At 33.0% G+C, this 27,877-nt stretch overlaps 7 protein-coding genes across 9 annotated transcripts; 3 read left to right on the plus strand and 4 right to left on the minus strand.

The window, feature by feature from the left end:
* Positions 1-21: 21 nt before the first annotated feature.
* On the minus strand, positions 22-2,135 carry LOC9303929 (sulfite exporter TauE/SafE family protein 5). Its single transcript, XM_021017246.1, has 4 exons — positions 1,129-2,135; positions 920-1,054; positions 688-837; positions 22-599 (listed from the first exon to the last, which is right to left on the minus strand). Exons 1-4 carry the CDS (start codon positions 1,888-1,890, stop codon positions 291-293), a joined length of 1,356 nt encoding a protein of 451 aa, XP_020872905.1. The 5' UTR covers positions 1,891-2,135; the 3' UTR covers positions 22-290.
* Positions 2,136-6,419: 4,284 nt separating this feature from the next.
* Positions 6,420-7,680, minus strand: LOC9305969 (putative F-box protein At4g21240). Its single transcript, XM_021017248.1, is given in 2 exon segments — positions 6,420-6,596; positions 6,598-7,680. Coding segments are annotated over 2 exon segments (1,053 nt in total). The 5' UTR covers positions 7,474-7,680.
* Positions 7,681-7,725: 45 nt separating this feature from the next.
* On the plus strand, positions 7,726-10,396 carry LOC9305970 (cysteine-rich receptor-like protein kinase 27). Its single transcript, XM_002867811.2, has 7 exons — positions 7,726-8,602; positions 8,683-8,817; positions 8,927-9,042; positions 9,140-9,350; positions 9,437-9,674; positions 9,754-9,901; positions 9,990-10,396. Exons 1-7 carry the CDS (start codon positions 7,807-7,809, stop codon positions 10,272-10,274), a joined length of 1,929 nt encoding a protein of 642 aa, XP_002867857.1. The 5' UTR covers positions 7,726-7,806; the 3' UTR covers positions 10,275-10,396.
* LOC9303930 (probable UDP-3-O-acylglucosamine N-acyltransferase 2, mitochondrial) lies at positions 10,295-12,748 on the plus strand. The gene is made up of 10 exons (XM_002867812.2): positions 10,295-10,616; positions 11,038-11,251; positions 11,344-11,420; positions 11,519-11,568; positions 11,650-11,714; positions 11,798-11,849; positions 11,929-11,999; positions 12,089-12,155; positions 12,233-12,304; positions 12,492-12,748. The coding sequence occupies exons 1-10, from the start codon at positions 10,439-10,441 to the stop codon at positions 12,555-12,557; spliced, it is 912 nt and encodes a 303-aa protein (XP_002867858.1). The 5' UTR covers positions 10,295-10,438; the 3' UTR covers positions 12,558-12,748.
* A 3,076-nt stretch (positions 12,749-15,824) lies between these two features.
* LOC9303931 lies at positions 15,825-19,431 on the plus strand. 2 transcript variants are annotated; one of them, XM_021019717.1, is made up of 5 exons: positions 15,825-16,028; positions 16,114-16,270; positions 16,769-16,877; positions 17,930-18,185; positions 18,827-19,431. In XM_021019717.1, the coding sequence occupies exons 2-5, from the start codon at positions 16,124-16,126 to the stop codon at positions 18,906-18,908; spliced, it is 594 nt and encodes a 197-aa protein (XP_020875376.1). In that variant the 5' UTR covers positions 15,825-16,028; positions 16,114-16,123; the 3' UTR covers positions 18,909-19,431. The 2 variants fall into 2 exon arrangements, with proteins under 2 accessions (XP_020875376.1, XP_020875375.1); XM_021019716.1 differs by having other exon boundaries at positions 15,826-16,028; positions 16,763-16,877.
* Positions 19,432-21,411: 1,980 nt separating this feature from the next.
* On the minus strand, positions 21,412-23,173 carry LOC9303932 (pyruvate, phosphate dikinase regulatory protein 1, chloroplastic). The gene is made up of 3 exons (XM_002869853.2): positions 22,641-23,173; positions 21,801-22,434; positions 21,412-21,714 (listed from the first exon to the last, which is right to left on the minus strand). Exons 1-3 carry the CDS (start codon positions 23,112-23,114, stop codon positions 21,611-21,613), a joined length of 1,212 nt encoding a protein of 403 aa, XP_002869899.1. The 5' UTR covers positions 23,115-23,173; the 3' UTR covers positions 21,412-21,610.
* A 253-nt stretch (positions 23,174-23,426) lies between these two features.
* LOC9305971 (gibberellin 2-beta-dioxygenase 8) lies at positions 23,427-27,622 on the minus strand. Of its 2 annotated transcripts, XM_002869854.2 has the most exons (3): positions 26,735-27,615; positions 23,978-24,299; positions 23,427-23,811 (listed from the first exon to the last, which is right to left on the minus strand). In XM_002869854.2, the coding sequence occupies exons 1-3, from the start codon at positions 27,187-27,189 to the stop codon at positions 23,572-23,574; spliced, it is 1,017 nt and encodes a 338-aa protein (XP_002869900.1). In that variant the 5' UTR covers positions 27,190-27,615; the 3' UTR covers positions 23,427-23,571. The 2 variants fall into 2 exon arrangements, with proteins under 2 accessions (XP_002869900.1, XP_020872347.1); XM_021016688.1 differs by lacking the exons at positions 23,427-23,811; positions 23,978-24,299 and adding an exon at positions 25,011-25,133 and having other exon boundaries at positions 26,735-27,622.
* Between the last annotated feature and the right edge of the window lie 255 nt (positions 27,623-27,877).

Here is a 27,877-nt window from a genome sequence, read left to right on the forward strand (position 1 = left end):
ATTGGTTATCATTCTGGTTAGTTTGCTTACAGAACATTAGACTAAACACATATCATTAGCAGCTACTGAACTGCGACACATAAAGTGAAGGTCTTAGCTATAGTTACATCCCCAAAATACAAACTTTTACAAAACAGATAAACATAACAATGCCATATTGCTCTAAATCTCCCTCTTACATAGAAGTCAATTCAGAGCTTCTGTTGCGAAAACAAGAAAAAAGAAGACGAAAAGTGAAACGGATGATCTTGTTTAGACCTCTATTGTTGATGATCCAAAGATTTGATGGCTTAACATGGCAATTTGAAACCCATGTCCTTGCCTGCCATATAATCAGTCCACACATCAAGAGCTCCAAAACTAGTCATAAGGACTGTGCTCAGAGACATCACTGTTCCAACCGAGAACACTATAATGGAAGCTCTTCCAAACTGAGCTACAGCTTTCTGAACCAAAACCAGTCCAAGAAGCGAAGCAAGGAAGCAAATAAATGAAAATACATAAGCTGTGTCTGTGTTTTGCATTCCTAGTAGCAGGTACTGGACTGCAGACATTGTTGCTGAGAAGAAGACCATGAAAGAAGTAGTCGCTGCTGTTATCTGCATCAACCATATAATTCGATTGAAACACTTGCAAGAAAATCAAATGAAAATGTGAAAAAAGCTTGTTTGTTTCTTTTGTAGATACCTGTGGTGGTATCCCAGATTGAAGAAGAAGAGGGCTTATAAGCATTCCACCTCCAATACCGAATATACCGCCTAATAAACCGGCTAAAAATGACATTGCTGGGAACTTTAACCGCATGGACTGGTCCATTCTCGTACCTTCTTGATTTTTCTGCTCATATGTAAGATATAAATGTTTAGTATCTGATTTGTTTTTCCTGACTTCAATCAGATTTCTAGCTTTTGCATTTTACCTGATTGTTCGGGGATTGTTCTTGGCGACTTTCGGTTCTTGAAAGAGCCAACTTTGTGAAAATCAAAGCAAGAGGTATCTGAAGTGAAAGCAGAATCCAATACTCCACACCACAAGGCTTTATCGTTATGATTCCCTGCACATAAACATATACAGAATCAGTCGATTTTCGCTACAGCAAAATCCATAAATGAAGTTCTATATCATTACCTTGCCGTCTTTGTTTCCACGGAGAAGATAAATAACAAAGAAAGACGCCCAAACAATAACCAAGACACCAAGTTTCGTCCATGGAATCTTTGATTTATTTCTGTTCACTTGAGCTTCAAGTAAAGGAGCTTTAAGGTTGTCCTCCTCTATTTCACCTTGTCCTTTCTCGGGCCTCTCATGTCCTTTTCCTCTCGCAATCTCAGACTCAATTTTCCAAAACTTAACTCCACTTCTACAAGTCTTCAAGCTAGACCAAGCCAGGAACACCGCGAAAAGAGCTGTGATGAGCCATTCAGGCAAAACTCTGTTGCAGATAACACCAATACTTACTCCTAAAAGCATACAAGGCTCAAGAAGCAAGGCTAAGTCGTAATCAAGCAATGCTTTACCACCAAAGAGATTGCTGATTACATTCGCAATCGATCCCCCGGTTACCATAAAAGCAGAGAAGCTTGAAGCGGTCTTCAAGTCAAGACCTGCAACTATTGTCATGATTGGAATGAATAAACCTCCACCGCCGATTCCACCTGCGCTCGAGATTAAGGCAGCGAGGAAGCATAACACTCCGGCCACAATGATTGCTGAAGATAGCTTCAGTTCTGCAGAACTTGATTCTTTCAGAGATGTTCTCCATTGTTGGACTTTGTGAAGCAGATTATGATGAGACTGTGGTTGGTTTTCTTGTTTTATCGCTTCTTCTTGATTCGCGTTGATCGCGAAAACACATAGAAGGAGGAGAAAAAGGACAAAAAGGGCCTTCATTTTCTTTGCCTCAAAGCTTGAAATGTTTTCTTGTTGGCTTGTGATCTAATAAACCATTGTTGTTCTTTATATTGAAGGTTTCAAAGAGTGGTAAGCACATTACATTTGCAAGTTGCTTTCGGATGAGTAGGCTGCAAGTAATCTCATTGACTTACGTACTAAACAATGAAATTTAAGATAGATATTCATTGATTTACCTGCGATTTGTGGCAATATTCAGAGAGAAGAACAGTTCTAAATAGAAGGTGAAGAAACAGTTATTGTCTGAAACTGTGGAATGTGTCCTTTAAGATAAGAAGAAAATGTTATTTAAATGGTTTTGGATTTGACATGGTGAATGACTGAATGTTTTGTGTAATGTGTTTGAAGTTTGATCCTTAAGACAAGTCTCATCTTTGCATTTTTTAATTTATTAGAAAAAAACAGCTTTCAATTAAGAAGGGGACAAGTACGCAGCGTCTCCTCTGAACTTCATAGAACATGAATTCATCAAAGATCCAGAGGTTGGTCAAATATTAATTTATTCTTTTTGACATTAAAAATGATTATTTTAGAGTTAATTTGTCAAATGTTAATAGGAGCAGTAAATTAAGAAAATGGTAATGATGTGACACATTGTCAATAATGGGTATGACTGGTCATCATATATAGAAGAAAAGAAGCGAGAAGAAAACAAAATTTTCTCAGTTCTTCCATTATTTCACCAGTCAAAAAGATTTTTTCTTCCAGCAGAATTATATCTTTTCTTTTCATTTCCTCCACTTTTACAAAAAACAAGTAACAAATTTCATACCATAAATACATGGTAGAATTTTTTCTTCTTCTAACTTTACTTTTCTTTTCTTCTCTCTTCCTCTTTTTTCTTTTATTCCTATTTCCTCTGAGACATTCTAGACACACCCAATAATTGTTTTTCCCCGATTTTGCCATTCATAAAAGTTTTGTCATGCACTTTGAAAGTTTTTGCAAAAAAAAATTTACTAGTGTTTTAGAGCGTTTACCAAAAAATTTATTTTTTCTTTTGCAAAACCTAAAAATTAGAAACCAAATTTAATACATAAAAATCAAATTAAAATCTAGAATCTAAAAACCACTTTAGAACTCCCAAGCATTCATCGCCTTAGATTTCGACATTAATTAGTAACAATTTTAAAAACATTTACTCGATAGTGAAAGATAAAATCGTTCAAAAAAAATATGTAAGTCACATTACTCTTTGTGTTTTTGTTAATTTTTATATTTTCAATTTCTACGGAATGCAAATACAGTAGTTGGGATCTATACTGGCAATATGATGATTTGGCAAGAGAGGTTTGTCCCCATGCCTTCTTCTATTCCTTTCACGTGCACGCCATATAGCATACGCTAAAGTTTGAAAAACATATCTCTCAAGGAACCGTACGTAGTGAGCGTGTGAGTGAAGAATCTGTGGTGAGGGCAAGAATCTCGTTAAAAGGAGGTAGTGTAACAAGGATCAGTGTTATCGTATTTAAATTTTCTTGATTTTATTTTGACCATAACATGTAATCTATATTATTAATTGGAAATCACTAAATATTAAGTAACCTTATGAAGAGTAAAATATTACAAAAAATGCCATTGGTTTTTAGTATTTTTAAATAACTTCATTAAGGGTACAATAATAATCACAAAATTAATATATTTAATTAAAAATAGTTTAATTCTTTTAAATAATTATTAATTTCCAAAAAAACACTAATTTTCTCTCTTTTATTAATTATAAACGAAAATTTGAAATTAATTTTTAAAAAATTGTTAACCAATAAGAATTGAAAAACTAAGATTTGATATCCAACTAAGATTTTATCTAAACCAATCGTAATAGAATATTCTATATCAAAAAAAAAAGAAAAATAATATCATTTTAATTCAAAATTAAAAACACTATCGTTTAAAAGATTTATCAATGGAAGACTTTAAGATTAAATTTAAAATTAAATACAAATATTTTAAGATTCAGTTTTGTTCTAATATTTTCACAAATTTTAAAATATAAAACAAAATTTTATTTCACAATTTCTAAAATACGATATTAGATATTAACAACTATTTATATTTATGATGAAATAAACTCAAATAATAATAAATTTAAAGTAATTATCATTATAACCTTCGTTTAGAGCAAGTTTGATAAATATCTATCAATAGATTGTATATATTAATTTCTAAATTATTTTGCGTTTTATTTTTTGTTTTTCAACCGGATTTTCCTTAAATAAATCCCTAATATATTGCACACAGTTTTCAAATAATGTAAACTAATTATATATTTTGAATTCAAAACAAATTATGCAGCAATAGCATATCCCTTTTAGAGATGTATCTCAAATTTTTATTTTTAGTCCAAAAATAAAATTAATTATGATTAAACAATAAAAATAAAAATATGCAAAATTTAGCTAAGAAAATAAATATTAATAAATTTGTTAAAATATATTTGTAACTTTAGCGGCATTTATATTAATCTGTAAAACTCACAGTATGTATTGTATGATATTTAAAAGTAAGCAAACAAGAATTTGGAACATAATTTTAATGGAATGAAATGAGAATAGGAATTACGAGACGGGATGAGAGGAGAACATAAATTAAAAATCAAACTAAATACCCAATTGGTATGAGTTCAGGTTATAAGCACTATATAAAATAAATTTGTTTACATACATAACCCTGTACGTACATTTTCAGTTACACATATTCTTTATGTCGGATACTGGACCATCATATTTTTATTTCACATATACGAGACGGTTTATGGGACCAAGAATTTATGACAGATACATGACGGGATAGGTTTCCCGTTCTAAAATAGTTACGCCTAGCTAATATACATGAAATAACCAAACTCAAACCGAATCTAAATCCTATTTAACACATGTAATCAAACTATTAGAAATGTTTTGATTAGTTTAGAAAATAAAAAAGTAACATCATTTAACTTTTGCAACTAAATTATATCTTAATTTTATCTTAAATATAATTATGCACGTACGTGTAGGTGCGGATCTTAAAATATAACTATGCACTAACGTAACTGAATTTCGTTCATTACTCTAATTTTATAATATTTATACTATTATAAAGTTCACTAACACAACAAAATATTTTATATTTTTAAAACATCTCTGTACGTACGCGTGAATCCATATCTAATACACTAAAATATATATCATATAAACAACGAATAATCTATATTAAATTAAAATTTGTTAGAACTTTTTTAAAAATATGAAACCCCGCACGTATATGTGCGGGTCATGATCTAGTATATATATAGTAGCTTTTGTTAACTATGTTGTTATGGCCATAATCTATATTCTTGAAAAACAAAAACAAAAACAAAAAATCTCTACAGTATTTAAAATAACAATCACAACTTTTATAGTTTTGGGAGACTCACAAAAATGCCCCTTTTTCAATATCCCTTTTCAAAAATGCCCCCTTTGGATGTCCATTTTTAAAAATACTCATTTTATGTACAAAATGACTAAATTACTCTTCTTTTAATAAAAGATATCATAAATATATAAGGAAATATAACAAAATTAGGTCCACAAAATACAAAATATTTTTTGGCGGGAAAAGTGATCCCCCAATTTTTTCCGCCAAAACACTTGTAAAAATTTGTAAAACCTTTAAAATACCTTGTGAAATTTTCCCGTAAAATTTTTTCCCGCCAAAAAATTTTCCCGCCAAAAAAATTTTTTTGCGGGAAAAGTGATTCCGCAAATTTTTTGGCGTTAAATTTTTGGCGGGAAAATTTTTGGCGGGAAAAATTTACAAGGTATTTTAAAGGGTTTTTACAGGGTATTTATAAGGTTTTACAATGTATTTTAAAAGGTTTTACAACGGATTTATAAAGTATTCATAAGATATTATAAGATTTTAAGAGCTTTTTTATAAGGTTTTACAAGTTATAAGGTTTTACAAGTTTTTTATAAGGTTTTACAAGTTATAAATACCTTATAAAACCTTATAAGTACCTTGTAAAACCTTTTAAAATACATTGTAAAACCTTACAAAACACTTGTAAATACTCCGTAAAACCTTTTAAATACCTTGTAAATTTTTCCCGCCAAAAATTTTCCCCCCAAAAAAATTGCGGAATCACTTTTCCCGCAAAAAAAAATTTTTGGCGGGAAATTTTTTGGCGGGAAAAATTTTTACGGGAAAATTTTACAAGGTATTTTAAAGGTTTTTACAAGTGTTTTGGCGGGAAAATTGCGGGATCACTTTTCCCGCCAAAAAATATTTTGTATTTTGTGGACCTAATTTTGTTTCAAATAAGGGTAAAATGGTCATTAAAAATTAAAAGAGGGCAAACTTAAAAATAGACTCTCAAAAGGGGCATTTTTGAAAAGGGGTACTGAAAAAGGGGCATTTTTAACAATTTCTCTATAGTTTTTGCTACAAATCAATATTTTAAACAATAATCATAGCTTTTAAAACCAAAATCTCTACAACCAACCAGGTACAACAAAAATTTATAACCATAATTCTTACTCTTACTAATCGGCCTTTATAAGGACATTAACCAAAGACATGAGACTCTCATTATGATTGGGAAACCAATCAATAGTGAGACCGCGGTTATTATCCAAAATTCCATTATGAATCCAGAATTCTTTGTTTCCAATCCCTTCATACTCGATCCTCCTTTCACGCTCTCTCTTTGGATCATAATATATATAAAACATAAAATGCTTCAAACTTTGTTGCAGTAAAAATGAACTCACCAGTATCATGAGTAACACCAGTCAGCTCCAGACTACATTCAAAGATCGGGTCACTTTGAGGAAAGGTTGGAAAAGGCAAAACAAAGTTTATGAGCGACCATTCTTGTTTGTCTCCATCAACTAAAACCCAAAACCTTATAGAAGAAAAACCGTAGCAAAACCATGCTAATTTTCCATGGTAGTTGAGCATAAGGATTCTTTCAAATTCAAAAGTATCATCTACTTTAAAACGTATCTCCGCTTCATAATACACGTGCCCGTTGATGCATATACCTACTCGTCCCATGGTTGGTAGAGGGATATGTAAAGGGCTATTTTGGACCACTCTCCATGATTCTTGAGGTCCCAATGTAAAAACGAGAGGATCGTGGTGGCCTTTGTGGTAGCCTGAGATGCTCAATACTTTATACTTATCCTCGACCGGATCGTGTCCTAAACAGCTACGTATAAAGTACATGACTCTAGGTTTGGGTTCGGGTAAGGTAACATGTTGTCTCATTGAAGGATTCCAAACTACGATCTTGTAAAAATCTCCGAAACATACCAAGCCGTGGCGCAGTGAGATAAATAAACGCTTGTCTCTTGCTTTGACGCATGCCATAAGACAAAGCCGAGTTGAAGAATGAAACGCGAACGACCTGATGAAATCTGGACGAGTGGTGATGGATGACCTTAGCTTCGAGGCGACGCGGAACCTCACAGCAGATTTAGCGGGCAGTCTCAAGAGTATATCAGGAGTCAGATCAAGAGGAATCAGCTCGAAAATCTTACCAATACGACTCTCGTCTTCCTCAGATTCCGTTTCTTCTTCTTCTCGTCTATCCATCGGCCGCGACCAACTCTTTTTAAATTTTTATAAAAAGCCTAAATGTGCAAACTAAGCGAAAATACGAACCTAAACGATGCCTTAACGTTAAAAAAAAAAGGAAACAATCGATGTATTCTTTTCTTCGTTAGAGAAAGTTTCCAAAAAAATAAGGATTACGTCATCCGACTTACTCGCAACCACTCTCTGATTTGACATCTGAATTTTTTTCCTTGAATAACAAAATTAGTCAAAGGTTTGGAGAATCGACGAGTAAAACGAGAATTTAAAAAACCCTGTCATTGTCAGATTCTTGATTTACTCTGTTTCTCATATTGATTTTCATTGTCTTTCATGGCTTCTACTTCAATAATGCTTTCTTCTCTTTTTTCCATCTTCTTCTTGACTTTTTTTGTCACTTATGCTCAGCAAAACGTCACCGTTCACACAATTTGCTACTACGATGGAGGCAACTTCACATCCAACTCTTCATATTCTCTTAATCTCAACCGTCTGATCTCTTCTCTACCTGATCTAACTCCAACAATCAACGGCTTCTACAACATCTCCACCAATGGAGAAGTCAACGCAATAGCTTTGTGCAGAGGAGATGTCAAACCAAATCAAGATTGCATCACTTGCATCACAACTGCCGCAAAACAGCTTGTAGAAAGCTGTCCTAACATCATCGAAGCTGATATTTGGCTCGAGAAATGCATGTTTCGCTACACAAGTCGAATCATTTTAGGTCAAATGGAGCCGGTTCCTTTTTCCTACACATCAAGCAATCTTAGCGTAACAGACAAGGAAGGTTTCAGCAAGGGTTTAGGTGAGCTATTGGATTCATTGGGAGAGAAAATCGACACTGCGAATGAGACTGAAGAGATTAAGTTTGCAGCAGGAGTGACAGGGTCTATCTACGCGTTGGCTCAGTGTACACCAGATTTGTCTGAATCAGATTGTAGAATCTGTCTTGCTCAGATCTTTGCTGGAGTTCCTACTTGTTGTGATGGAAAGACAGGTGGATGGTGGACGAATCCAAGTTGTTATTTCAGGTTTGAACAGTATCCGTTTTTCGATCTTTCGGTTATTTCAGAACAGATACAACCTCTTTCTCCTCATAACAATAACACCAGAAGAAGTGATCAAGGTATTTACAAGTTAAGCAAATGTCATAAAATGGATTAGGAATTTAGAATCACCCTTTTGATTCTCTGTTGATACTTGCAGGAAACAGTAAAGACCGGTCCAAAACACTCATCTTTGCGGTGGTTCCCATTGTGGCGATTGTATTAGTTTTTATCTTTCTCTTTATCTACTTAATGAGGAGGAAGAAGAAGAAGACTCTGAAGGATAATGCTGAAAGTGAGTTCGTGCAGCTGATTTTAGAGATAACTAATGATGCTAAAACCCTATTATTCGTCTCCTTCTTCCTTATTTCAGAAAATTTCCGCTTGCTAATTTCGATTTGCAGATGAATTTGAGAGTGCAGACTCATTGCATTTTGATTTTGAGACCGTAAGAGTAGCAACAGATGATTTTGCTTTAACGAATAAGATCGGTGAAGGTGGTTTTGGGGTTGTCTACAAGGTAAACTCATCCAATTATACTCTTCTTTGTCCTGATCTTAATCTACAGATAAACTTCACTTACTGTGATTAACTAAGCCTGCCATCAAATCCATCAGGGTCATCTTCCAGATGGGCAAGAGATAGCTGTGAAAAGGTTATCGATACACTCAGGACAAGGCAATGCAGAGTTTAAGACAGAAGTACTCTTAATGACTAAGCTGCAACACAACAATCTTGTTAAACTCTTTGGTTTCTCCATCAAAGAATCTGAAAGACTTCTTGTCTATGAGTTTATCCCAAATACAAGTCTTGATCGGTTCTTGTTCGGTATATATAATCTCTCATTCGATCTTTTCTCCTTAGGATGATTAGCTTTTCTCTGTTTTAATTAATTCCTCTGCTAATGAATGTAGATCCTATCAAGCAGAAGCAACTAGACTGGGAAAAACGGTACAATATCATCGTAGGAATTTCCCGGGGATTGCTTTACCTACACGAAGGCTCAGAGTTTCCGATAATCCACCGTGATCTCAAATCCTCCAATGTGCTTTTAGATGAACAAATGCTACCTAAGATCTCAGATTTTGGAATGGCAAGACAATTCGATTTCGATAGAACTCAAGCAATAACAAGAAGAGTTGTTGGAACTTAGTAAGTCCTAGCTACTCAAAACCAAAAACAACAAAACACAAGAATCAATCTCAATCTCTCATCTTTCTTGTTTCTGTAGTGGATACATGGCCCCAGAGTATGCAATGCACGGAAGATTCTCAGTGAAAACAGATGTTTATAGCTTTGGAGTTCTTGTTCTTGAGATCATTACAGGTAAAAGAAACAGTGGATTAGGGCTTGGTGAAGGCACAGATCTCCCAACTTTTGTAAGTAAACAACAAGAAACACACACAACAACAACAGGTTAACAAATTTCAAGGAGTGATGTTTTGCCTCTCTTTCATTTTGTTGCAGGCTTGGCAAAATTGGATTGAAGGAACATCAATGGAACTAATAGATCCTGTTCTTCTGGAATCTTACAACAAGAAACAATCAATGCAATGCTTAGAAATTGCTCTGTCTTGTGTTCAAGAGAATCCTTCAAAAAGACCAACAATGGATTCAGTTGTTTCAATGCTTAGCTCTGAGCCTGAGTCTCTCCAGCTTCCAAAACCATCGCAGCCTGGCTTCTTCAGAAGATCAGCGTCGTTTTCGATTTCTTTAAACGATGTTTCTCTCACAGATTTGTCTGCGCGTTAAGTGTTGCAGTCACACAAAGTTTCAATTTTTAAACCCTAAAATTTAGTTTTATAGGAATGTTTTATTCTGCGAAAGTTTAATGCTTTTTTGTTGGGAGAAAATAAAGTTTCGAGCTTTAGATACGAACCCAGTTCCATAACTTCTTCTTCTCCATTACTGTGACTATGGCGGCTACTCTTGGGAGATTTGCCTCCAATTCTATACGTAATTCTGTTCAGGGAATCACCTTGAACAAACCCTTTATCCGGAAACAGCTTCTTCTTCCTTGGAGTTCTCGAAGTTTATCTTTTTGCTTAGATTATCAGTTTGGCTCTGCGACTGCTGAGGTTTACTCAAATGCAGGTGAGTCTAGTTGCGGATTTCTAGCTTATTTCGACTTCAGTTTGAATTTAGTTCGATGAATTTATTATTGGGAACACCAAGTGTTTGTAGAAATGCCTCTGACAAAATGCTTAGTAGCTGTATATTACACTAGATTCAGATCAGTTGGTGTATGAGACATAGTTCTGCTTCATATATTAAAGGTTTAGACTTAACAGCCTGATGAGGAGACAAAGCTAGCTAACACTTAATAGCATAAAAATAATGAAGTAAGACCTTTCCATTATTTTGTTGAAGTTGTAGCTTTTTACTTTTTAACAAGGCTAAATATGTATAGACTGAGGCATATCTGCATCTTATTCTTTATGCTGCTACTATGTTAAGGATCCTAATATTAAGATGTTGAAACTTACTGTAAGTCCTGCGATTGATTGTTGTCAAGGGTCTGATACCGGTGGTGGTATTGTCAGTGAAGGGTTTCTAAGATGGAGAAATGGAGGAGGGACATGTCATAGCTCGGCTCTAATTGATTCTTCAGCTTTGGTTGAGTTTGGTGCGGTAGTTCATGAAAAAGCTGTCTTAGGTGCGGAGGTTCATGTAGGATCCGGGACTGTAATTGGACCATCAGTTCAAATCAGTCCTTCCACAAGAATCGGGTAACATTTCTTGTACATGTTTCGAATAGACCATTGTTGTGTTCAGCATCTTTATAAGATTCTATTTGCTGAGTTTATTTTCTTCTATACAGATATAACGTTTCACTCAGCAACTGTAGTATTGGTGATTCTTGTGTTATCCACAATGGAGTCTGCATAGGTCAAGATGGTATGAACCAAACTCACGTAGACTAGCCAAGATCATAGGCTGGGGGAGGTTTTGATTTGAGATTTGGTCTTTTGATTGTTTGTTTATTTTTCTTTCAGGCTTCGGTTTTTACGTTGATGAACATGGAAACATGGTGAAGAAGCCTCAAGTAATAAATCTCTTTTGCATTTTTTGAATCTGATTCAACAATTTGCGGTTCCAAAGTAATTTCTCTTTATGAATCCCTTAGAAATTAAACGTAAAGATAGGGAATCGTGTTGAAATTGGAGCAAATACTTGCATTGATCGAGGCAGGTAACAGATCTGCATCTATTGACTAACTTCCATCAGTGCGCACTATTTTTGGTTTCATTAGCTGTGTATGACAAATTATGCAGCTGGAGAGATACCGTAATCGAAGATGATACTAAGATAGACAACTTAGTGCAGGTTTGGTCTCTTTTTGTTTTTGGCCTTTTTAAATTGAGAAAACAGTATCATACTTGTTTTCTTTCTTGTTTTTTTGCAGATAGGTCACAATGTGATCATAGGAAAGTGTTGCTTGCTTTGTGGTCAAGTAGGCATCGCTGGTTCAGTAACGTACAAATCTGAACTCTTTTTGGTTCCATTGAAAGAAACAATTTTTTGAAGTTTCTCAAGGACTCAAAAAGTCAAAAAACAATCTGCAGAATTGGTGACTATGTGGCTTTAGGAGGACGAGCTGCTGTTCGAGACCATGTCTCCATTGTATCCAAGGTATAATAGGTGTCACCGGTTTCAAAAATGTGGTTCTTGATGTGGTTCGGTTCACAAAAACTTCCTTTTGTGTTTAGGTTCGACTTGCGGCTAATAGTTGTGTTACTAAAAACATCACTGAGCCAGGAGATTTTGGAGGCTTTCCTGCTGTAAGCAATCTCTTAAGCTATATCATTTTATTGTTTCCCAAGTTTCATCAAGATCTTAAACGTTGCTTCGACATTTCATCAAGAATTAGTAAAAACATTTACTCGAATTGATCGATATATATCCAACTGAAACAGTGCTGAAAAATGGCTTCCTAGTAATTGATATGAAATTTTGTTCTGACTTCAGGTCCCAATTCACGAATGGAGAAAGCAGATTGTTCGAGCTCAGATTGTGAACAAGAGAAAAACTTGATTCGATGTCATTTGATTTGAGATTTTACTAATTTTGCTTCATTTTTTTACGTATATCAATGTAGCAAGACAAAGCTTTAAAAACAATTTAAACAACAATCAAAGTCAAGATTCGTGTACAAGTGAAGATTGTAACTTAACAGTGATTTAGACTTACAAAGTAAAACACCAATAATATCTATTAAAAATGTATCATGTACTTTAATTTCCTTTCTCGTGCTAATTTTAGAAAACTTTGTGACAAAATTCCAAAAAAAAATACCCGAGATTTGTGGGTATCATCCAACGGTCTCTATACTGTCTGAATTGCTTTTGCCATACTAACATTTTATAAAAAGAAAAGAAAAAGGACAGTGAAAAGAGAAGACAGAAATTAGTTTTGTTTAATATGTCTTCGATGATGGACTTGTTTTGTTTTTTACGTCGAGACCAAGTAACTGGTTTAAAACTTCAAAGTTAATAGTACAACAAAGTGTGAATTATTAAGACTATACAATATAATTGTCTCTATCTATATATATATATAGAAAGTTGGATATTTATTTTTATTTTGGTAGTATTATTAGTATGGGACTATGCGTGGGTTGCATTATTCGAAATTTTCAAATGTATTTTTGTGAGACAGCTTCTCTGGCTACAATTCATTAGTATGAGTCACTCCCTTAATCAATTAATCAAATGTTTTTTTCTTATATATTCTGTAATCTCTTTCATATGTTACGGTCCACCATGTTTCTTTTTTCCTTTTATTGCATGGTTTTATAATGGCCACTAATATTGTGTTTTTCTGATATATAAGAATTAGTTACGCCTGTACCAAGTATAAGAATTAGACAAATACGATATAATTAGTGATTGATTAATCTTACTGAAAGTGATTAAACCAACTATTCGATATATATCACATGTTATTTAATTTTCTTATTTTTAAGTAATAAGTATATCGAGACCTACGTATATCTTTTTGTATTCTCTGTAAAATTTTGATTTAACGGTTTAGGGTTACTGTCAGGCTATCGTAACTTTGATTAAAGCTTGGAACGTACAAGCTTGACTAGATGCATCCTAGCTAGTTTTTCTACTGACATAATAAGACAAAATCATAACAATCAATTTATTTTTTATCATAGTCTATGAAAACGCAAAATAAACAAAACAAACGAGACTCTTTGCAAGTAAAGTATCAATATCACGAACTAAATAATCAACTTAATTAGTTGGTAGTGAAATTTATCACAAACCTCTTATTAGATTGATGGTTTTAGATGTTTTTTTCAGTCTTTCAACATTTTAGATTCATTAAGCTGGTAGTGAAATTTATATTTAAACTTAATTGGACTCAAACTACTCACTAAGAGTTAAATATTGCTTGACCAAAAAAAAAAAATATTGCCACCAATGAATCTGATCGAAATACCAAATCTCAAGCCTCAAAGACTCTGTTGTACATTCCTTGACAACCTTGCACAAACTTAAACTTTCGTACATTCGTATACGCTTAAATTTATACAAATTGCAGTATAAACAAATAGTAATCAAAAAGAAAACAAATAGTGTACACATCGACTAAAACACTAATCAGCCGTCAAATTTACCCCTAAAGACTAAAGTTATTCCAAATGACCCTTTGTATTTCAAATTAGGAGATAGAATTATACGAGGAGATAATGTCTGGCAGCACAATTTTTTATTTTATTTTTCACAATTCCTTTTGAAAATATCTAACGTCCAAAGATCCTCTAGATAATAGATAGTATTAATTATTTTAATTTTTTTCTTCTCAATTCTCATCAACACTCGATAACATATTTCATTATTTGTGATTTATTTTAAAATTTGTCATATAGCTCGAGTCCTCTCTCTGTCGCATATGTGTCTCATTTTTGTTTTTCGGTTTGCTTTGTTTTTCGCCCATTAGACTCCAAAATTAACGAAAAAATATCTTGGAAAGTGGTAAATTCTTTATACATGCAAAGATAACTTTTTACAGACTTCGGTAATTCTTTTTCTCAGTTGCTTTTTGTAAATGTGATCGTATTTCTTAGGCGAGGTGGAAAACTAAGAAAATCATATTGAAACAAAAAAAATTGCTTATATTTTAGAGGCTATCGTTTTTGTTTTTGGAACAAACTAATTTTCTTTTCTGGAAAAAACGAACTTATTAGGCTGCAAACAGATAAAATATGATATTTGACAACATCTTAAAATGAAAGTTTTGCAATTATTGTTGATGTGCTTGTTGCTATAGTTTTGAGGGTGATTAGGTATATAGTCTATTTTGATAATTTAATCTTTTCAAGTAACTAGCACTTTAATTCAATATTGTAGATACTATCCTTAAATTAATGGAAACTTAAGAGGGTTTCTCTTACATAAATTTATATGTGTTATACAATCGCGATGAAAAAGAATTAGTTGTTTAAGAACAAAATGCAAAGATATGTTATCTCCAACTTTCTCTATTTTCTACATGTTTTATGCAAGCAGATCATAAAATAGGGAAGTTAGTTGCTCACCTTAATGATTCTTCATCGCATATTCCTCAAATGATCACCAAGCTTCTTCTTTTTTATATTATAACCAAAAATTCTTATTCTTATTCTTAATCACGTTCATTTATAAATCCTAACACTGATTAGATTCTAAATAATAATATTGTTCGTAACAAACAAACAAAATACTATCTATACGTGGACAATTCAATCCACAGCATATGAGAACTATCATGGAACTTGTTACCAAAAAAAAAAAAAGAAATTGTGATATTTAAAATCTCCAAAAAAAAATAGCATACCTAACTTAAACCAATATTAGAATTTTCTGATGAATGGTACGCAACAATTTTTCTTACACAAATAATAGTTAATGTTCATTTGATTAAAATCTATGAATCTTGTAACTATACTCTTCTTTCATATTTTTGTTTATTCAGATTTACATTTCGAGAACAAGCCACAATTCTAATTTTTATTCTTTTTAACATTATTCTGAAACAATATTTTGAATTATCGTAGAGAGCAAGACAACACCAAATCAAACACATACACAAATAACACAACTTTAGATCAAAGGGTTTTAATGATAACATATTCATCCATCTGCCATTCCACTAAGTAAGATCAACTAATCATAAATTAAACATCTCAGAATCATGATAATGATTATGAATAAGTAATCACTCATTAGTCTATCTCTTCTCTCTCTCTCGTGCGTGTGAGTTGTGACTTATCTTTGAGAAATAAAATAAAATAAAAACAGACACCAACCCATTTAGAAAAAATGGGCAACATAAATAAAAAGTAAAAGGCTCTCTCTCCTTTCTTTCAGTTTCGACATTCCCCAGAATCTCTCTCTTCCCTTTTTGTCTCCAACCAAAACAAAACCTTAATCACCTTTCTTCTTCTTTAAACAGAGAGCATAACAGAGACGTTCGTTCCCACTCTGTCTTAATCTCCTCTGTCTCAATTCTAAAGTAAGTTTATTTCATCTTTCTTTATATTTCCTCTCTAGTTTCTTCATGAACATGTTTGATGATCATGTCTCTGTTTTTGTACCAGTTGAAGATCGATGGAAACCGGTGGAACAATTCCGGGTCAAGAAATCGGATCCGGGTTTCAAAAACCAGTTAACCCAGATGGGTTTGTGACGATCGATGTCGAAAGTTTCTCTAATGTCATCCACAAAGACTTCTCTTCTTCTAGTCCCAGAATTACTGTAAGTTTTTTAAAATCCAAACTTTGCTTAATCATCAAGAACACCACAATTTCTATTTTTATCAATTATTTGTTTCTATTTTCTTCTCTGTTTTTTTTTTTTTTTTTGTCTTTTGAGTATTTAATTTTGGTGAGAATCATGGAAGAAACGCCCATATCCTTTATAACTACTCTTAAGTCGTCGATTCAATTTTTCTGCCCATTTTTTCGTCTCATTTAATATTTTCAAGTAAAGAAATAAAGTAAAAAACCCTAATTAAAAGTTGACTTTTAATGTGTCAGTTTTTTGAAAAATATATTTTTCGTGTTATAAAACTATTTATCATCTCACGGATTTCTCTGTTTTCCTTTCTGATATTTGGCATTTGGCATGAAGCTTCTTCTAGATATTTTAATTTCTCTTTTGGAGTGTTTCTAGTGAAACTCAATTATTGAGATATTTATTGTATTATGATATGAACTTAGAAACTGAAATAAATAATGAAAATAAAAGTTGCAGAGAAATGTATCGAGGAAAGGGTCTCCAAGAAGCAACAACGAGAGAAAACTCCAATTTGACGCAAATGGTAATGACAAGGAGACCTCATTTCCTCAGTCCCCACTTAGAGGTAAAAATGATTCTTCAATATCATCAATTCATAATTTAATATATACGTCATATTCTTGATTTATTATTGTCTTAAATACAGTCTATTAAATTACTATATATTAAACATTAAATTAACGTTTTAATTTCACGTAGATAGACAGATGCCATTTTTTTCTACTGCCCATGAGTGTACATTTGTTTCTTTGCTTATTTTTTGGTACCATATAATTGTAATAGTATCTAAAATGGCCCTAGCAGATTCTTGAAATAAATTCGGTTTGGGCTTATCTGCGACTGTGAGTTATAATTAAATCTTAAACTTAACAAAAATAAGGTGGGTGTTTACGATGAAAACAAATACTATATTTCAGATTTTTGATAATGCAATTCGAATTTCTTGAGGTTAGATATTTTTTCTCTCCGTGAATTGTTATTGGATATATTATCTCTAATGCAAGAAGGTTTGGTTTGCCTAATCTAAGTAAATTGTTGAATATTATAATTAACCCTTATTATATAAATTCCATTGATCTTTTCGTCGTCTTTGAAAGGTAGACATTAGAAGTGTTAGGTAGGTTTTAGTTTATGTGACCAACCCATGCGTTTTTAGCTGCAAACCTTAACTTTAGGTTGATACATTATATATTTTGAAAACTTCACCAATTCTCCTTTTTAAAATAAAAATTTCATTCACCTTACTAACTAACTTTTCACGTCATGCTTGCAATCTATCTACGACACATTGTGTGTAGAATATCTACAAGTCAACTAATAGGAAAAACTCTAATGTTTATCTCTTTCTTGTCTTTATTTTGAATTATATAATTTATATTAGAAGTTATTTGTGTTAGCTACATTAGCTTTATGCATACCACAAACAAACCAATATTCCAACTTTTTAATTCTCCTGCACCAGTGCAGCGCATGCACTCATACTGTTATTAAATTTGGCATACAATAACTAATGACTACGTTATGATTCAATTTATTTTGTCCTGTCAAATAAAGAAAAAGAATCATTATTCTTTGTTATTCATTAAAGCTTGTGGTATGGCAATTGATGTGTTGCAGGATCAAGCACGCCGGAAAAGCCTAGCATCGTTGGGCCCACAGAACATGCAGGCACGGCCACATCCGCTGCCACAGCTGTTTCAGCCTCGCCGCTTCATCAGATCACCATTACTACGGCTGCCACGGCCGCCGGAAATATGATCACCGACCAAAATAGAGAAAGAAGATTCGGCTTTTCGAGGAAATCGAGTTTTAAACGCTCTCATACTTCTTGGATGCTTGATCCGAAGAAAATCGTCCTCTTCTTTGCAACTTTGTAAGTAATTATTACACTTCCTTTAATCTCATCATCATAGTATATCTATTTACTTAACCCCAAAAGATATGTTAACTTGAGGAAAACAAAAGGATTTACAAATATAGAACTCAAAATGCATAGATAGATCTATAAATAATTACTTGATAATACATCTTTTATATATAGTACTCCCTCTGTTTTTTAAAAGTTGTCGTTTTAACTATATTTGGACAAATTAAGAAAAGGTATACAATGACTATATTAACCTCATAAAAATGACATGTAATTATTTATAAATAATTTGTGTTCAATAAAATGAGGATAATTTGAGTAGTTATTAGCATAAATTACATTATTACCTTAAAACGACAACTAATTTAAAACAAAAAAAAAGTTCTAAAACGACAACTATTCGAAAACGGAGGGAGTAGTAATTATATATCTTGTTAGTTTCAATTTTTGGATTGCATATAGATCAATTTATTTATTTATTTGCATCATTATATTAGCTATTAAAAGTCTGAATTAGTCAATGTATTGAATTTTATTATAAGTCGTGTACGACATGCTACTGAAAATCAGAATTATCTATCACAATTTAATACGTAAAGTTGTTTTTGACGAATATATTGATGTAGGGTTAAATTTTTCTATGACAGGTCAAGCATGGGATCAATCTTGTTAATCATATTCACACTCTCGATCAGCAAGTCCAATCCCGGAGATATGCCTCTAGACTAATAGTAAACACAAGAAGAGCATTATATATAACGCATATATATATCATCGACCGACCTAAGTTTGTGGCCATAGAACATGCCACAGTCTCACCGACCTACATTTGAGGAGATGTATCAGACAGAAGAACATTACAAAAAATGAAGAGGGTAAGGTTGTGATAATAGTTTTATTTCGTATGATTTTTTTTAAAAAAATGGAAAACAAAAAAAAGAAAACAGTAAGAGAGAGAAAGTGGGAAGTGGGCACGCACGAGATCATATGGGAGATTGGAAAAGAAAAGCTTAAGACAAGAGTTTATGACTATTGTGACAAAGACAGAGAATCTTCTCTTCTGTTCTTTTAAATTCTTCTTTTCCTCTGTTTTTTTAAAAACATTTATTTATCGAGTAATGTGTTCTGATTTCCTTGTATGTCTTCTTTATGTGTGTACATATCAATTGTGGTGACTGGTGAGCAATTTTTAGCTTTCGTTTGGTTTATCTTTTCCAAATATATAGAGAAAGTCTGAGTCGTGTTACAGACTTACAGTATGTTCAGTTTACACTGTTCGTGTTATATATGTTCTAATAAATCTCATTTTTCCGATATTCATAATGTGATATTTATTTGACTAGCAAACAAAAAAAGTTTGTTTTACAAATGCAGAAAAAAAAAGAACAAATGAAATTGAACTTTCAGTAAAACAGAGCAAAATGAAAGTTTATGGTTCCTAATCACCTTGTCGATGGAGTGGGCAAGGTGAAGAGGAGAATGAACTCGGTGGTGGTGCCTCCTCCCATTTATCTCCCTCCACAAATGATAAATGAATGCTTGAAAGGGTAGATGGAGTAGAACAATCATGTTGAAACTTGTGATTCTATTCTATATCAATGATTGGAGCGTATAGGATTAGTTGGGTGTCTACTCCCATTCCTTCCACAAGTGATAAGTGAAGGCTTTTGGAGACTAGACGGAGTAGAATATAATCATGTTGAAGCTTGTGTTCTAAAAAGTATTGGACTTGCTGATCATATAAAAAGACGGGTGTGATTGTGCATACCAAAGTCTAAACTGCAAAAGTGTAAGGACATGCATAAAACAAGTGATGTCTATTTTAATCATTTTGATATAAGTCAAATAGAACAATATTTTTTGTTTGAATTTCTTGAAAATATTCCTTGCCCTATCTAATCAGTTTTCTGTTACGAGAGCTAATAGTTTCTAAATCATTTCCTTTAAGAAAAGCTTCCCCCATTCAGTGCCGGTCCGAGCATCTGTGAGGTCCTACACGAAAAATAAAATGAGGCCCAATATATTTATAAGTTTTAGGGCTAAAATTTTTTTTTTACCTATTTTTAGTAAATTATACAAAAATAATGATATTTTGAATATTATTACATTCAAATTTAATTGTTTGGACCCTATTTTATTTATTTTTTTCGAAAAAGACTTTAGTTTCTACCAAATATTTTTATTTTATAGACCTTTTTACCAAAAAAAAAAAAAAACCTTTAAAAAAAAAAAATTGTGGTACCCCAAGCTACCGCTTGGGTGGCCTGTCCTGCGGGCCGGCCCTGCCCCCATTTTAAGACTCATCATTCATGGAGTTATATTACTATCACATTTTCCCATATACAGGTACTTAAGATTTGATGTTTTTTTTTTTTGAAAAACTAAAAATTCAAACTTGGGTAATATATGGACCATCTTAACAAATAGAACCTACACAAGCGTGGAAGAATAAATGTCACCACATGCTATTCACCTAAGCTATTACCATATTTAGGTTTCTTCAAGTGTTTTGATCATAAAGTACATCACCCCACTATCATAGGTTAAATTTTAGAACGTATTACGTGCCAATATACATTATGTAATTCATTTTGAATTTTGCTGCTATCAAGCAAAGCTGACACATGGTTTTAAAAGTTTGATGTTGAAATTTTGCCAAACAAGTCCACAACTCCCATAAAAGTTGTGGTGTAGGTTTTAAACTCTGAAATGGGGTATGCAATCGGAGTTTTAGAAGAAAAATTATTTATATAGTACATTTTAGTCGCTTTGTTATTTTCTCTTGGATTTTTGTTTCAGTTGTTTTTGAATACTCTTGAATTTTTGTTTCAATTGTTATAACTAAAGACGGAATAGAAAAGTTTTTAACTGCCAAACAATAATAAAGATATATGGTCTAAGTCTTTACTTATGTTAAAGACTGTCTCCAACAACAAAATAATGGTTGGTGAAGCAAAAAAATATTTCCAAGGAGAAACGAGGCCATGATCAAATAAGTTGTTTTGCCCATCGTCTTGACGTGTATCATGTCATTTTCTTCTTCCCAAAAGAGTTGTGCAAAAAGTTAGCTAGTGCAGTCTTTAATTTTTGGTGGAGCTCTAACTCAAACTCCAAAAATATGCTCGTTCCAAATAATATGCCAAAAAGTAGGCAAAAGATATGATACATAATGAGCTAAAATCCATAAAAAATTATTGCATATGATTGTTAATACTTGATAGTTTTGTGGGGGTAAAAAGAAAACTCTTTCAATTCTCTCCAACTTGGGCTACCATATAAATAATGAAATATTTGTATGGATTTTAGCTTTGACCCAATAATAAGGTCATGTAAAAATGTGCCAATGGGCTTTTACAAAAGAGTTTTATCAATTTATATTTTCTCTATATATTCTTCCACCTTAATTTAAATCATCTTTGAATAATAATCATTTAGTAGCTTTTAGAGATGCGAGGCATTGCTCGATTGCTTTGTCTCTCATCGTAAAGCCTCAAAACCACTGCCGCAGTTTCCTCAATTGCTCTCTCTGTCACTTCTGCAAAACAAAACAAATCATATAAAATTAAAACTTTGACAAATTCTCTTAAATTCTTGATCTCATTCTCATATATATAGTCTTACCAATCACTGGCCAAGTCGGATTCTCTGCAAAGATTCTCTTGGCAAGCTCAAGCTCTTCTTTAACAGAACCCAACTCAGAGTACTTAGTCTTAAAACTCGAACCAAGTCCAAGACTCTTGGCTCTTGCCTCTCTTATTCCTTGCAACACGACCGGATTAATCATCAGACCAAAAACCTTTCTCGGGTCGATCTCAAACAGAGTCTTGGGAAGATCAACACCGTTCACGATCGGTACGTTAGAGACTTTGTAACCCTTTTGAGCTAAGTAAGTCGAGAGTGGTGTCTTCCCTGTCCTAGAAACACCTACAAGAACAATGTCAGCTTTTTCAAGATTCTCAGGCAAGGCACCGTCGTCGTGTTTGATAGTGAATTCGATAGCTTCGATTCTTTTGAAGTAGTCTTCGTTAAGGGATGAGTTTGTTACGCCACGTGAAAGACCGGAAGGATTAGTGCCTAAGTGAGAAGAGATTGAGTCAGTGATTGGTCCAAGAATGTCTAGTGATGGGATTTTCCATAGCTTGCAAGCTCTCATGGTTGCTTCTGCCATTGATGGATCAGCTAAAGTGTAGATTACCATTGCTCCTTCTCTTGCTGCTTGCTTTATGATCTCCATTAACTTCTCTCCATCTTCTATCTTCAAAAATATCAAAAATATTCATCAACCAAATTGATTCAATTCCGGTTTTCTATAAACCGGAATCAATTAATCCCGGTTGAAAGAAAACAGAAATAACTTTCGGTCCGTTTAACAATTGAGGGAATCTAAAATAGTAAACCGGATTTATTTCGGTTTAGCTAAAATTGAAGCATTGAAATGAGAGAGGGGAAAGACGAGAATACCCCTGAGAAGAGATGTGTATTAACGGGACAGCCACGGTCGACCAAGCAATAATCGAATTGGCCCAAGGCAGCGTTAACGGCGTGTTCCGCCGTCCAACCAGTTCCGTCAGATACTATGTAAATCGACTTCGCCGCCGTCATATCCGTCTCGTTATCTCCGTTACTTGATGATGACAAGTCACTGTCAAGTGTCGAAACATCAGAGCGATTCGAACTTTCGATTGGACGCATCGGACCGTTCGTACTGTTTGATCCATTAGCAATCGTACGGTCTAGCTTCGCGCCGGATTTTAAGGTTCTTGCTCTGTTCCAGCGGTTTAGCTGTGAGCTGAATTTCCGAGGCTTCCGTTCGGAGCCAGGTTCAGAGGTGTTTAAGGAAACGGAATCCGAACCTGCAGGTTTGGAATTGGGGTTGAGATTGGATGAGATCGATGGTGGACGTCCCTGCAACTTCATCGCCGAAAGAAAAGCCATTTCTTTTTCTTTCTTTTTGTTTTTTTGAAGTAAATTATTTATTGACCCTTCGTCTAATATCTTCTAAAAATCTATTGGATATTTATAACATAAAAATGATTTTTTTTTTTTTTAATTTCCCTGCGGGACTCATAGAGGTTCAACCAACCACTTTAATCAGAATAATCGGTTTAATTTCAAAGTATATATCTATTTTTAATTTATCGGATTGAGTTTTTTTTTTAGTATTGCAATGTACAAAACAAAATTAAATTTGACTTTCGAATGATACAAAAATAAATTTCAGTTTTTTTTTTCTCGTATAACTTAAAATTGGTTTTCTAATCGATTTTGATAATGAAGAAGAAAATACTTATTAAAAAAATGAACAATAAATTATATGAAAAAAAATCAAACCAAAAACAATTCCAATAAATCATAAAAAATCTAAAATAAATAAAAATTTGGGTGTAATGAATTAGTAGAGATGATTAAGGAACCTAGGAAGACCAACTTTAAAACCAAGCTTCTTAACATCTTCTTGAACTTGTTGTCTGAATTCTCTGAAGCTAAAATTTCTATAAGCAGGACAATCACTTGAACACTCTATAACGGCGTCGTATGATGGACACATAAAATACGCAGTTGAGAATCTCTCCACCGTTGGATTCGTCATCACACGGTGTTCCACACTTTTGTACATGTCATTACTCCATGCCTAACAAAACATACATAAAACTCAAAATTTAATAATCTAAAGACATTGTTAATACATTGCCTTAATGTTTTTCTAGAAATCAAAATATCGAACCCTAAACTAATTTGTAAGCTCCAGATAATGATAATAGTAATGGTAGAATGTTATAACAAAAAAGCTAAATTACCTGAAATAAGTCACCAATATTGATAATGAGAGCTCTTGAATTAGGTTTAACGGCGATCCATCTATCGTCTTTGATGAGTTGGAGTCCTCCGACTTGATCTTGATACAAGATTGTGAGGAAATCACTATCTGTGTGTGGCATTAATCCGTACACCTCTGATGGTTTCGGACAAGGCGGATAACGGTTCATCCTTAGATAACATGTATTCCTCACACAGTTTTCTTTGAAGAAACTTGATTTTTGTCCAGATTTTTCTGCAAGAACCTCTGCCAACATATATGCTAGAGCCTCCGCTTCCGAGGCAAATTTCTCCATTGTTGAGCTGTGGGATACAAAAGGTAAAAATTATGACATGATCCATATTATAATTAAGGTGAAAAAATATATAAAATTTCTGTTGTTGTTTCAAAATATGGCAGAATGGCATATTTACATGATTATTTGATTTGATAGAAAACTGTGAAGTCCACAGCTGATGATTGTTAGCTATTGGGTCAAACCTTGGCCTAAAGGATTTTTTTTTTTTCTGGTGCATGTTACATGACACAAATGGTGAACATGCATAAAATCGTCAACACATATAGAACAAATAATTCATCAGATGAAAGAGAAAAAACGGGGCGCAGTCCACATGCAAGGAGGTGAAATGGCAAGAAGTTTGAGTTACATGTGAGGTCTAATGGAGAAGGGTCCCAAGAGACTAAAACAAGGGCGAGAAGAAAAGGAAATTAAAATGGGTATGAATCAGGTTGGGAGGAGATGTACGTGTACGTGTCCGATCCATTGTTTCTCTATGATAGAGATATCTCCTACCTGTTAGGAACATGGGACCCTTTTCCAATTTTAAGTCTTCTATATCATTTCTCTTTTTGGATACTCTGTATATGCATCTATGTATACATAGTTCATTTGGCACTTGAATGATGAACTCTATTCACTTTGTTATCCGGTGGATTAGCTTGGTCTTCAAAGTATATGCACATTCATTTTCTTATATAATATATAATTATATATATATATGTTGAATTGGAGTGTTATAATTAATAATATTTTAGATTTATTGTCAAATTGCCATTAATAGTGACTTATCAAGAGAACGCCAACTACGAAAAGTAGCAACGGTATGTGGTCACACATACACAAACACACACACACAAGCTGAAACAATGCATAAGATGTGTAAGACGACCACATGCATGCAAATATATGTACATGTAAGAATGTGTACAGATTCCAGCACACGTTAGTACTTAGTACACACTGATCACAAGATAATATATATACGTATATATGTATATATAGCTAGCCTGGCATGTTCGAGTACTTCTTCTTCCATTACATTATCTCTCTTTGCTATAAACAGATAGTTTTCTCGTGACTCTTCCTTTCTTTTATCATCACCATCTATAATACTGTAATCTATATTATACACAAGTTTATGTGTACTATGTGTTTCTAGATTGTGCCTAAGTTTTGGAGAGTAAATTTACATTCTTAAGATAGAATTGTTATTTGAATACATAAGAATTGAGAAACATAATTTCCCATGGACAAACAAAAACGTTATAACTAAGATATTGTATATTTAAAATGTGTAGTTGGTTTCAGTTATGTAGGCGTGTTAACAGCTTAAAAAATTTCAGATGTAAACGTTTAATTCGTATAATATTGCAATGTTTGTATATTATTTCAAAACAACTTATGTCTTCGGAAAAAAAAAAAAAAAAACCTTGAGTTGGTTAATGGTTTTAGATTATTTCTGCTGACAAAAACCGACCAAATCAGTTGGTCTGGATGCCATTTTTTTATTGTGAAAATCTGAGAACTATTTGTAGATAAAAATAATGATTTTGGATATATAAAATATTAAAGGTTTAATTTCATTAAAAAAATCATTATGCGCCGCAGCTAATGCAAACTAATCTAAGAAGTCCATTTTCTAACATGTAACAGAATTTGAAGTTGACGAAGTGCCTAAGAGTACGATGAACCAAAAAATAAATACCAACATTAGATGTAACTATCTTAAGATTATTCTTTACCAAAAATAAATACGTCTATACCCTTTAACCAAAAAAAGGAAAAAAAAACATTAAAGCTAGCTAGAGTTTAAGTAACTATCTTAAGATTATTCTTTACCAAAAATTTTTTTTACGTTAGATTATTTATTTCTTATATATTTTCCAAGTACACATGATATACTACTTTATTATTTAATTATTTGTATTTCACATGCCAACTTGCTATCTCGAAATTAGACGCATTCCAAAATAGTATTAAAAATGGAAAACATAGAAACGCATGAGAGATGGAGAATAAATCTTTGACCCAATGCCCAACAACTTTATTTTCTAGGATTAAACTTTTAAAAGTATCCAAAGTATTAATTAAATATAAATGACAACACTCTATTATATATATGCTTCAAAACCACCATATACTGAATTAAAAACTCTGTTTGTCTACCATGTCTAATCGTTGAATAATTAATGAATTTTGTCTGCAAATTGTGTAACTTATAGTCAATCACTGGACAATAATTAAGATTAGAATTATATCATTATAATTAAACTTTTAATCTGCAAAACACTAGTGTTTATAAGGTAACTGAAAGAGAAAAAGGTGTAAGTATATAATTAATTTCCATCTTGTTATTGGGATTATTCTCCACATTTTTTCCAAAGAATTAACATATTAAATCATAATTAATAAGTAAATTAATTCCAAGAAAAACTAATAATTGATATATTTGTGTACCTGAGAGTAGTAAAGTCCTTGTTGTTAGAAATATCTGTCATGGGAACATGAAAAGCTTCTGACCAAGAAAGCTGCCGGAGACAAGTGGCTGACGGCGTTCCCCACCGGTAACTCCCAGCGGAGAATTTCTCCGACTTACTTTTCTTGTCAAAAGGCTCTCTAAAGACCCTAATTTGTTCTTGTCTCATCTTCTCCAACACATCCATTGATATTCCATGGTTTATTACTTGAAAAAATCCCCACTCCCTCGAAGCTCTCGCAATCTCTTCCTTACAGTTCTCTCTCTCCTTCTCGGCTCCATGGATGAGACGGCTGACGTCAATCACAGGAAGCTCCACCTCCTCGAAGACGGCCGTGACGGAGAAGCTAAAGGGTATTTCAGGAACATCTCTTTCTGTGTTTGTGATCTGATTGTACAAAAGGGTTTTGTATATTTCGTTGAATGGTGGATCCATGAGAATCACTAAGAGAGATATACGAAGAAGAAGAAAAAGAGTGAGAGTTAGAGAGAATTATGGGAAGTGAAGGTTATCAAAATACGTGTTGTGAGGAGAGACACAATTCTAACATTTATATACACGTCCACCTATATGCATATGCATATGTACATACGAGTGCAATTTTTTTACATTTTGATTTTTAGTATTACCATGTCGACAATAAAAAAAAAACAGATATTTGAAAGAAAAATATATTGTTTGCCGCCCATCGACATTGTTAATTACTCACCATTAATTGGGAGTATTTATTAATGAGTAGTCATCATTTTTTCTATTCATCACATTCTTTTGCAACGTCTATATATGTATATGGGGTTTAAAAAAAACTAGCAACTAATTTTTTGTTGGAAATTGGATAGTTTACTAATCAAAGTAAAGTTTTACTCTAAAGATCGTAATGTTATTTTGTTTTTGATTTTCTAAGATCAAAATTCACCTGTAAAGTAGTTCTAACAGATGTAGAATTTGAATACAAAAATCTTAGAAAAATGCGATATGGGTAATGTGTATATTTATTGTATATCTGTGGTGGACAAGATACGATAATGGGGATTAATGAATTTGGTATTATTAGAATAAATTAAGTTGAGGCTGTCTTGGAGAACATGATGTTGTTTCATTTTCAAAGGTTTGAATATTTGCT

Source organism: Arabidopsis lyrata, assembly GCF_000004255.2.
Source record: "Arabidopsis lyrata subsp. lyrata unplaced genomic scaffold ARALYscaffold_7, whole genome shotgun sequence".
NCBI classification, from domain to species: Eukaryota; Viridiplantae; Streptophyta; class Magnoliopsida; order Brassicales; family Brassicaceae; genus Arabidopsis; species Arabidopsis lyrata.

What these genes read in the sequence shown, in the direction of transcription:
- LOC9303929 (XM_021017246.1), bottom strand. Translation starts at nt 1,890, where the DNA reads ATGAAGGCCCTTTTTGTCCTTTTTCTCCTCCTTCTATGTGTTTTCGCG. An exon ending in GTGGAAACAAAGACGGCAAG is followed by an intron (nt 1,055 to 1,128) that starts GTAATGATATAG and finishes GTTTATGTGCAG; the next exon opens with GGAATCATAACGATAAAGCC. An exon ending in AACAATCCCCGAACAATCAG is followed by an intron (nt 838 to 919) that starts GTAAAATGCAAA and finishes ACATATGAGCAG; the next exon opens with AAAAATCAAGAAGGTACGAG.
- LOC9305970 (XM_002867811.2), top strand. Translation starts at nt 7,807, where the DNA reads ATGGCTTCTACTTCAATAATGCTTTCTTCTCTTTTTTCCATCTTCTTC. An exon ending in CACCAGAAGAAGTGATCAAG is followed by an intron (nt 8,603 to 8,682) that starts GTATTTACAAGT and finishes TGATACTTGCAG; the next exon opens with GAAACAGTAAAGACCGGTCC. An exon ending in GTTTTGGGGTTGTCTACAAG is followed by an intron (nt 9,043 to 9,139) that starts GTAAACTCATCC and finishes CAAATCCATCAG; the next exon opens with GGTCATCTTCCAGATGGGCA.
- LOC9303930 (XM_002867812.2), top strand. Translation starts at nt 10,439, where the DNA reads ATGGCGGCTACTCTTGGGAGATTTGCCTCCAATTCTATACGTAATTCT. An exon ending in ACATGGTGAAGAAGCCTCAA is followed by an intron (nt 11,569 to 11,649) that starts GTAATAAATCTC and finishes TGAATCCCTTAG; the next exon opens with AAATTAAACGTAAAGATAGG. An exon ending in ACTTGCATTGATCGAGGCAG is followed by an intron (nt 11,715 to 11,797) that starts GTAACAGATCTG and finishes CAAATTATGCAG; the next exon opens with CTGGAGAGATACCGTAATCG.
- LOC9303931 (XM_021019716.1), top strand. Translation starts at nt 16,124, where the DNA reads ATGGAAACCGGTGGAACAATTCCGGGTCAAGAAATCGGATCCGGGTTT. An exon ending in CTTCTAGTCCCAGAATTACT is followed by an intron (nt 16,271 to 16,762) that starts GTAAGTTTTTTA and finishes TGAAAATAAAAG; the next exon opens with TTGCAGAGAAATGTATCGAG. An exon ending in GTCCTCTTCTTTGCAACTTT is followed by an intron (nt 18,186 to 18,826) that starts GTAAGTAATTAT and finishes TTTCTATGACAG; the next exon opens with GTCAAGCATGGGATCAATCT.
- LOC9303932 (XM_002869853.2), bottom strand. Translation starts at nt 23,114, where the DNA reads ATGGCTTTTCTTTCGGCGATGAAGTTGCAGGGACGTCCACCATCGATC. An exon ending in ATACACATCTCTTCTCAGGG is followed by an intron (nt 22,435 to 22,640) that starts GTATTCTCGTCT and finishes ATATTTTTGAAG; the next exon opens with ATAGAAGATGGAGAGAAGTT. An exon ending in TCCGACTTGGCCAGTGATTG is followed by an intron (nt 21,715 to 21,800) that starts GTAAGACTATAT and finishes TTTGTTTTGCAG; the next exon opens with AAGTGACAGAGAGAGCAATT.
- LOC9305971 (XM_002869854.2), bottom strand. Translation starts at nt 27,189, where the DNA reads ATGGATCCACCATTCAACGAAATATACAAAACCCTTTTGTACAATCAG. An exon ending in AAGGACTTTACTACTCTCAG is followed by an intron (nt 24,300 to 26,734) that starts GTACACAAATAT and finishes TGTATCCCACAG; the next exon opens with CTCAACAATGGAGAAATTTG. An exon ending in ATATTGGTGACTTATTTCAG is followed by an intron (nt 23,812 to 23,977) that starts GTAATTTAGCTT and finishes ATGTTTTGTTAG; the next exon opens with GCATGGAGTAATGACATGTA.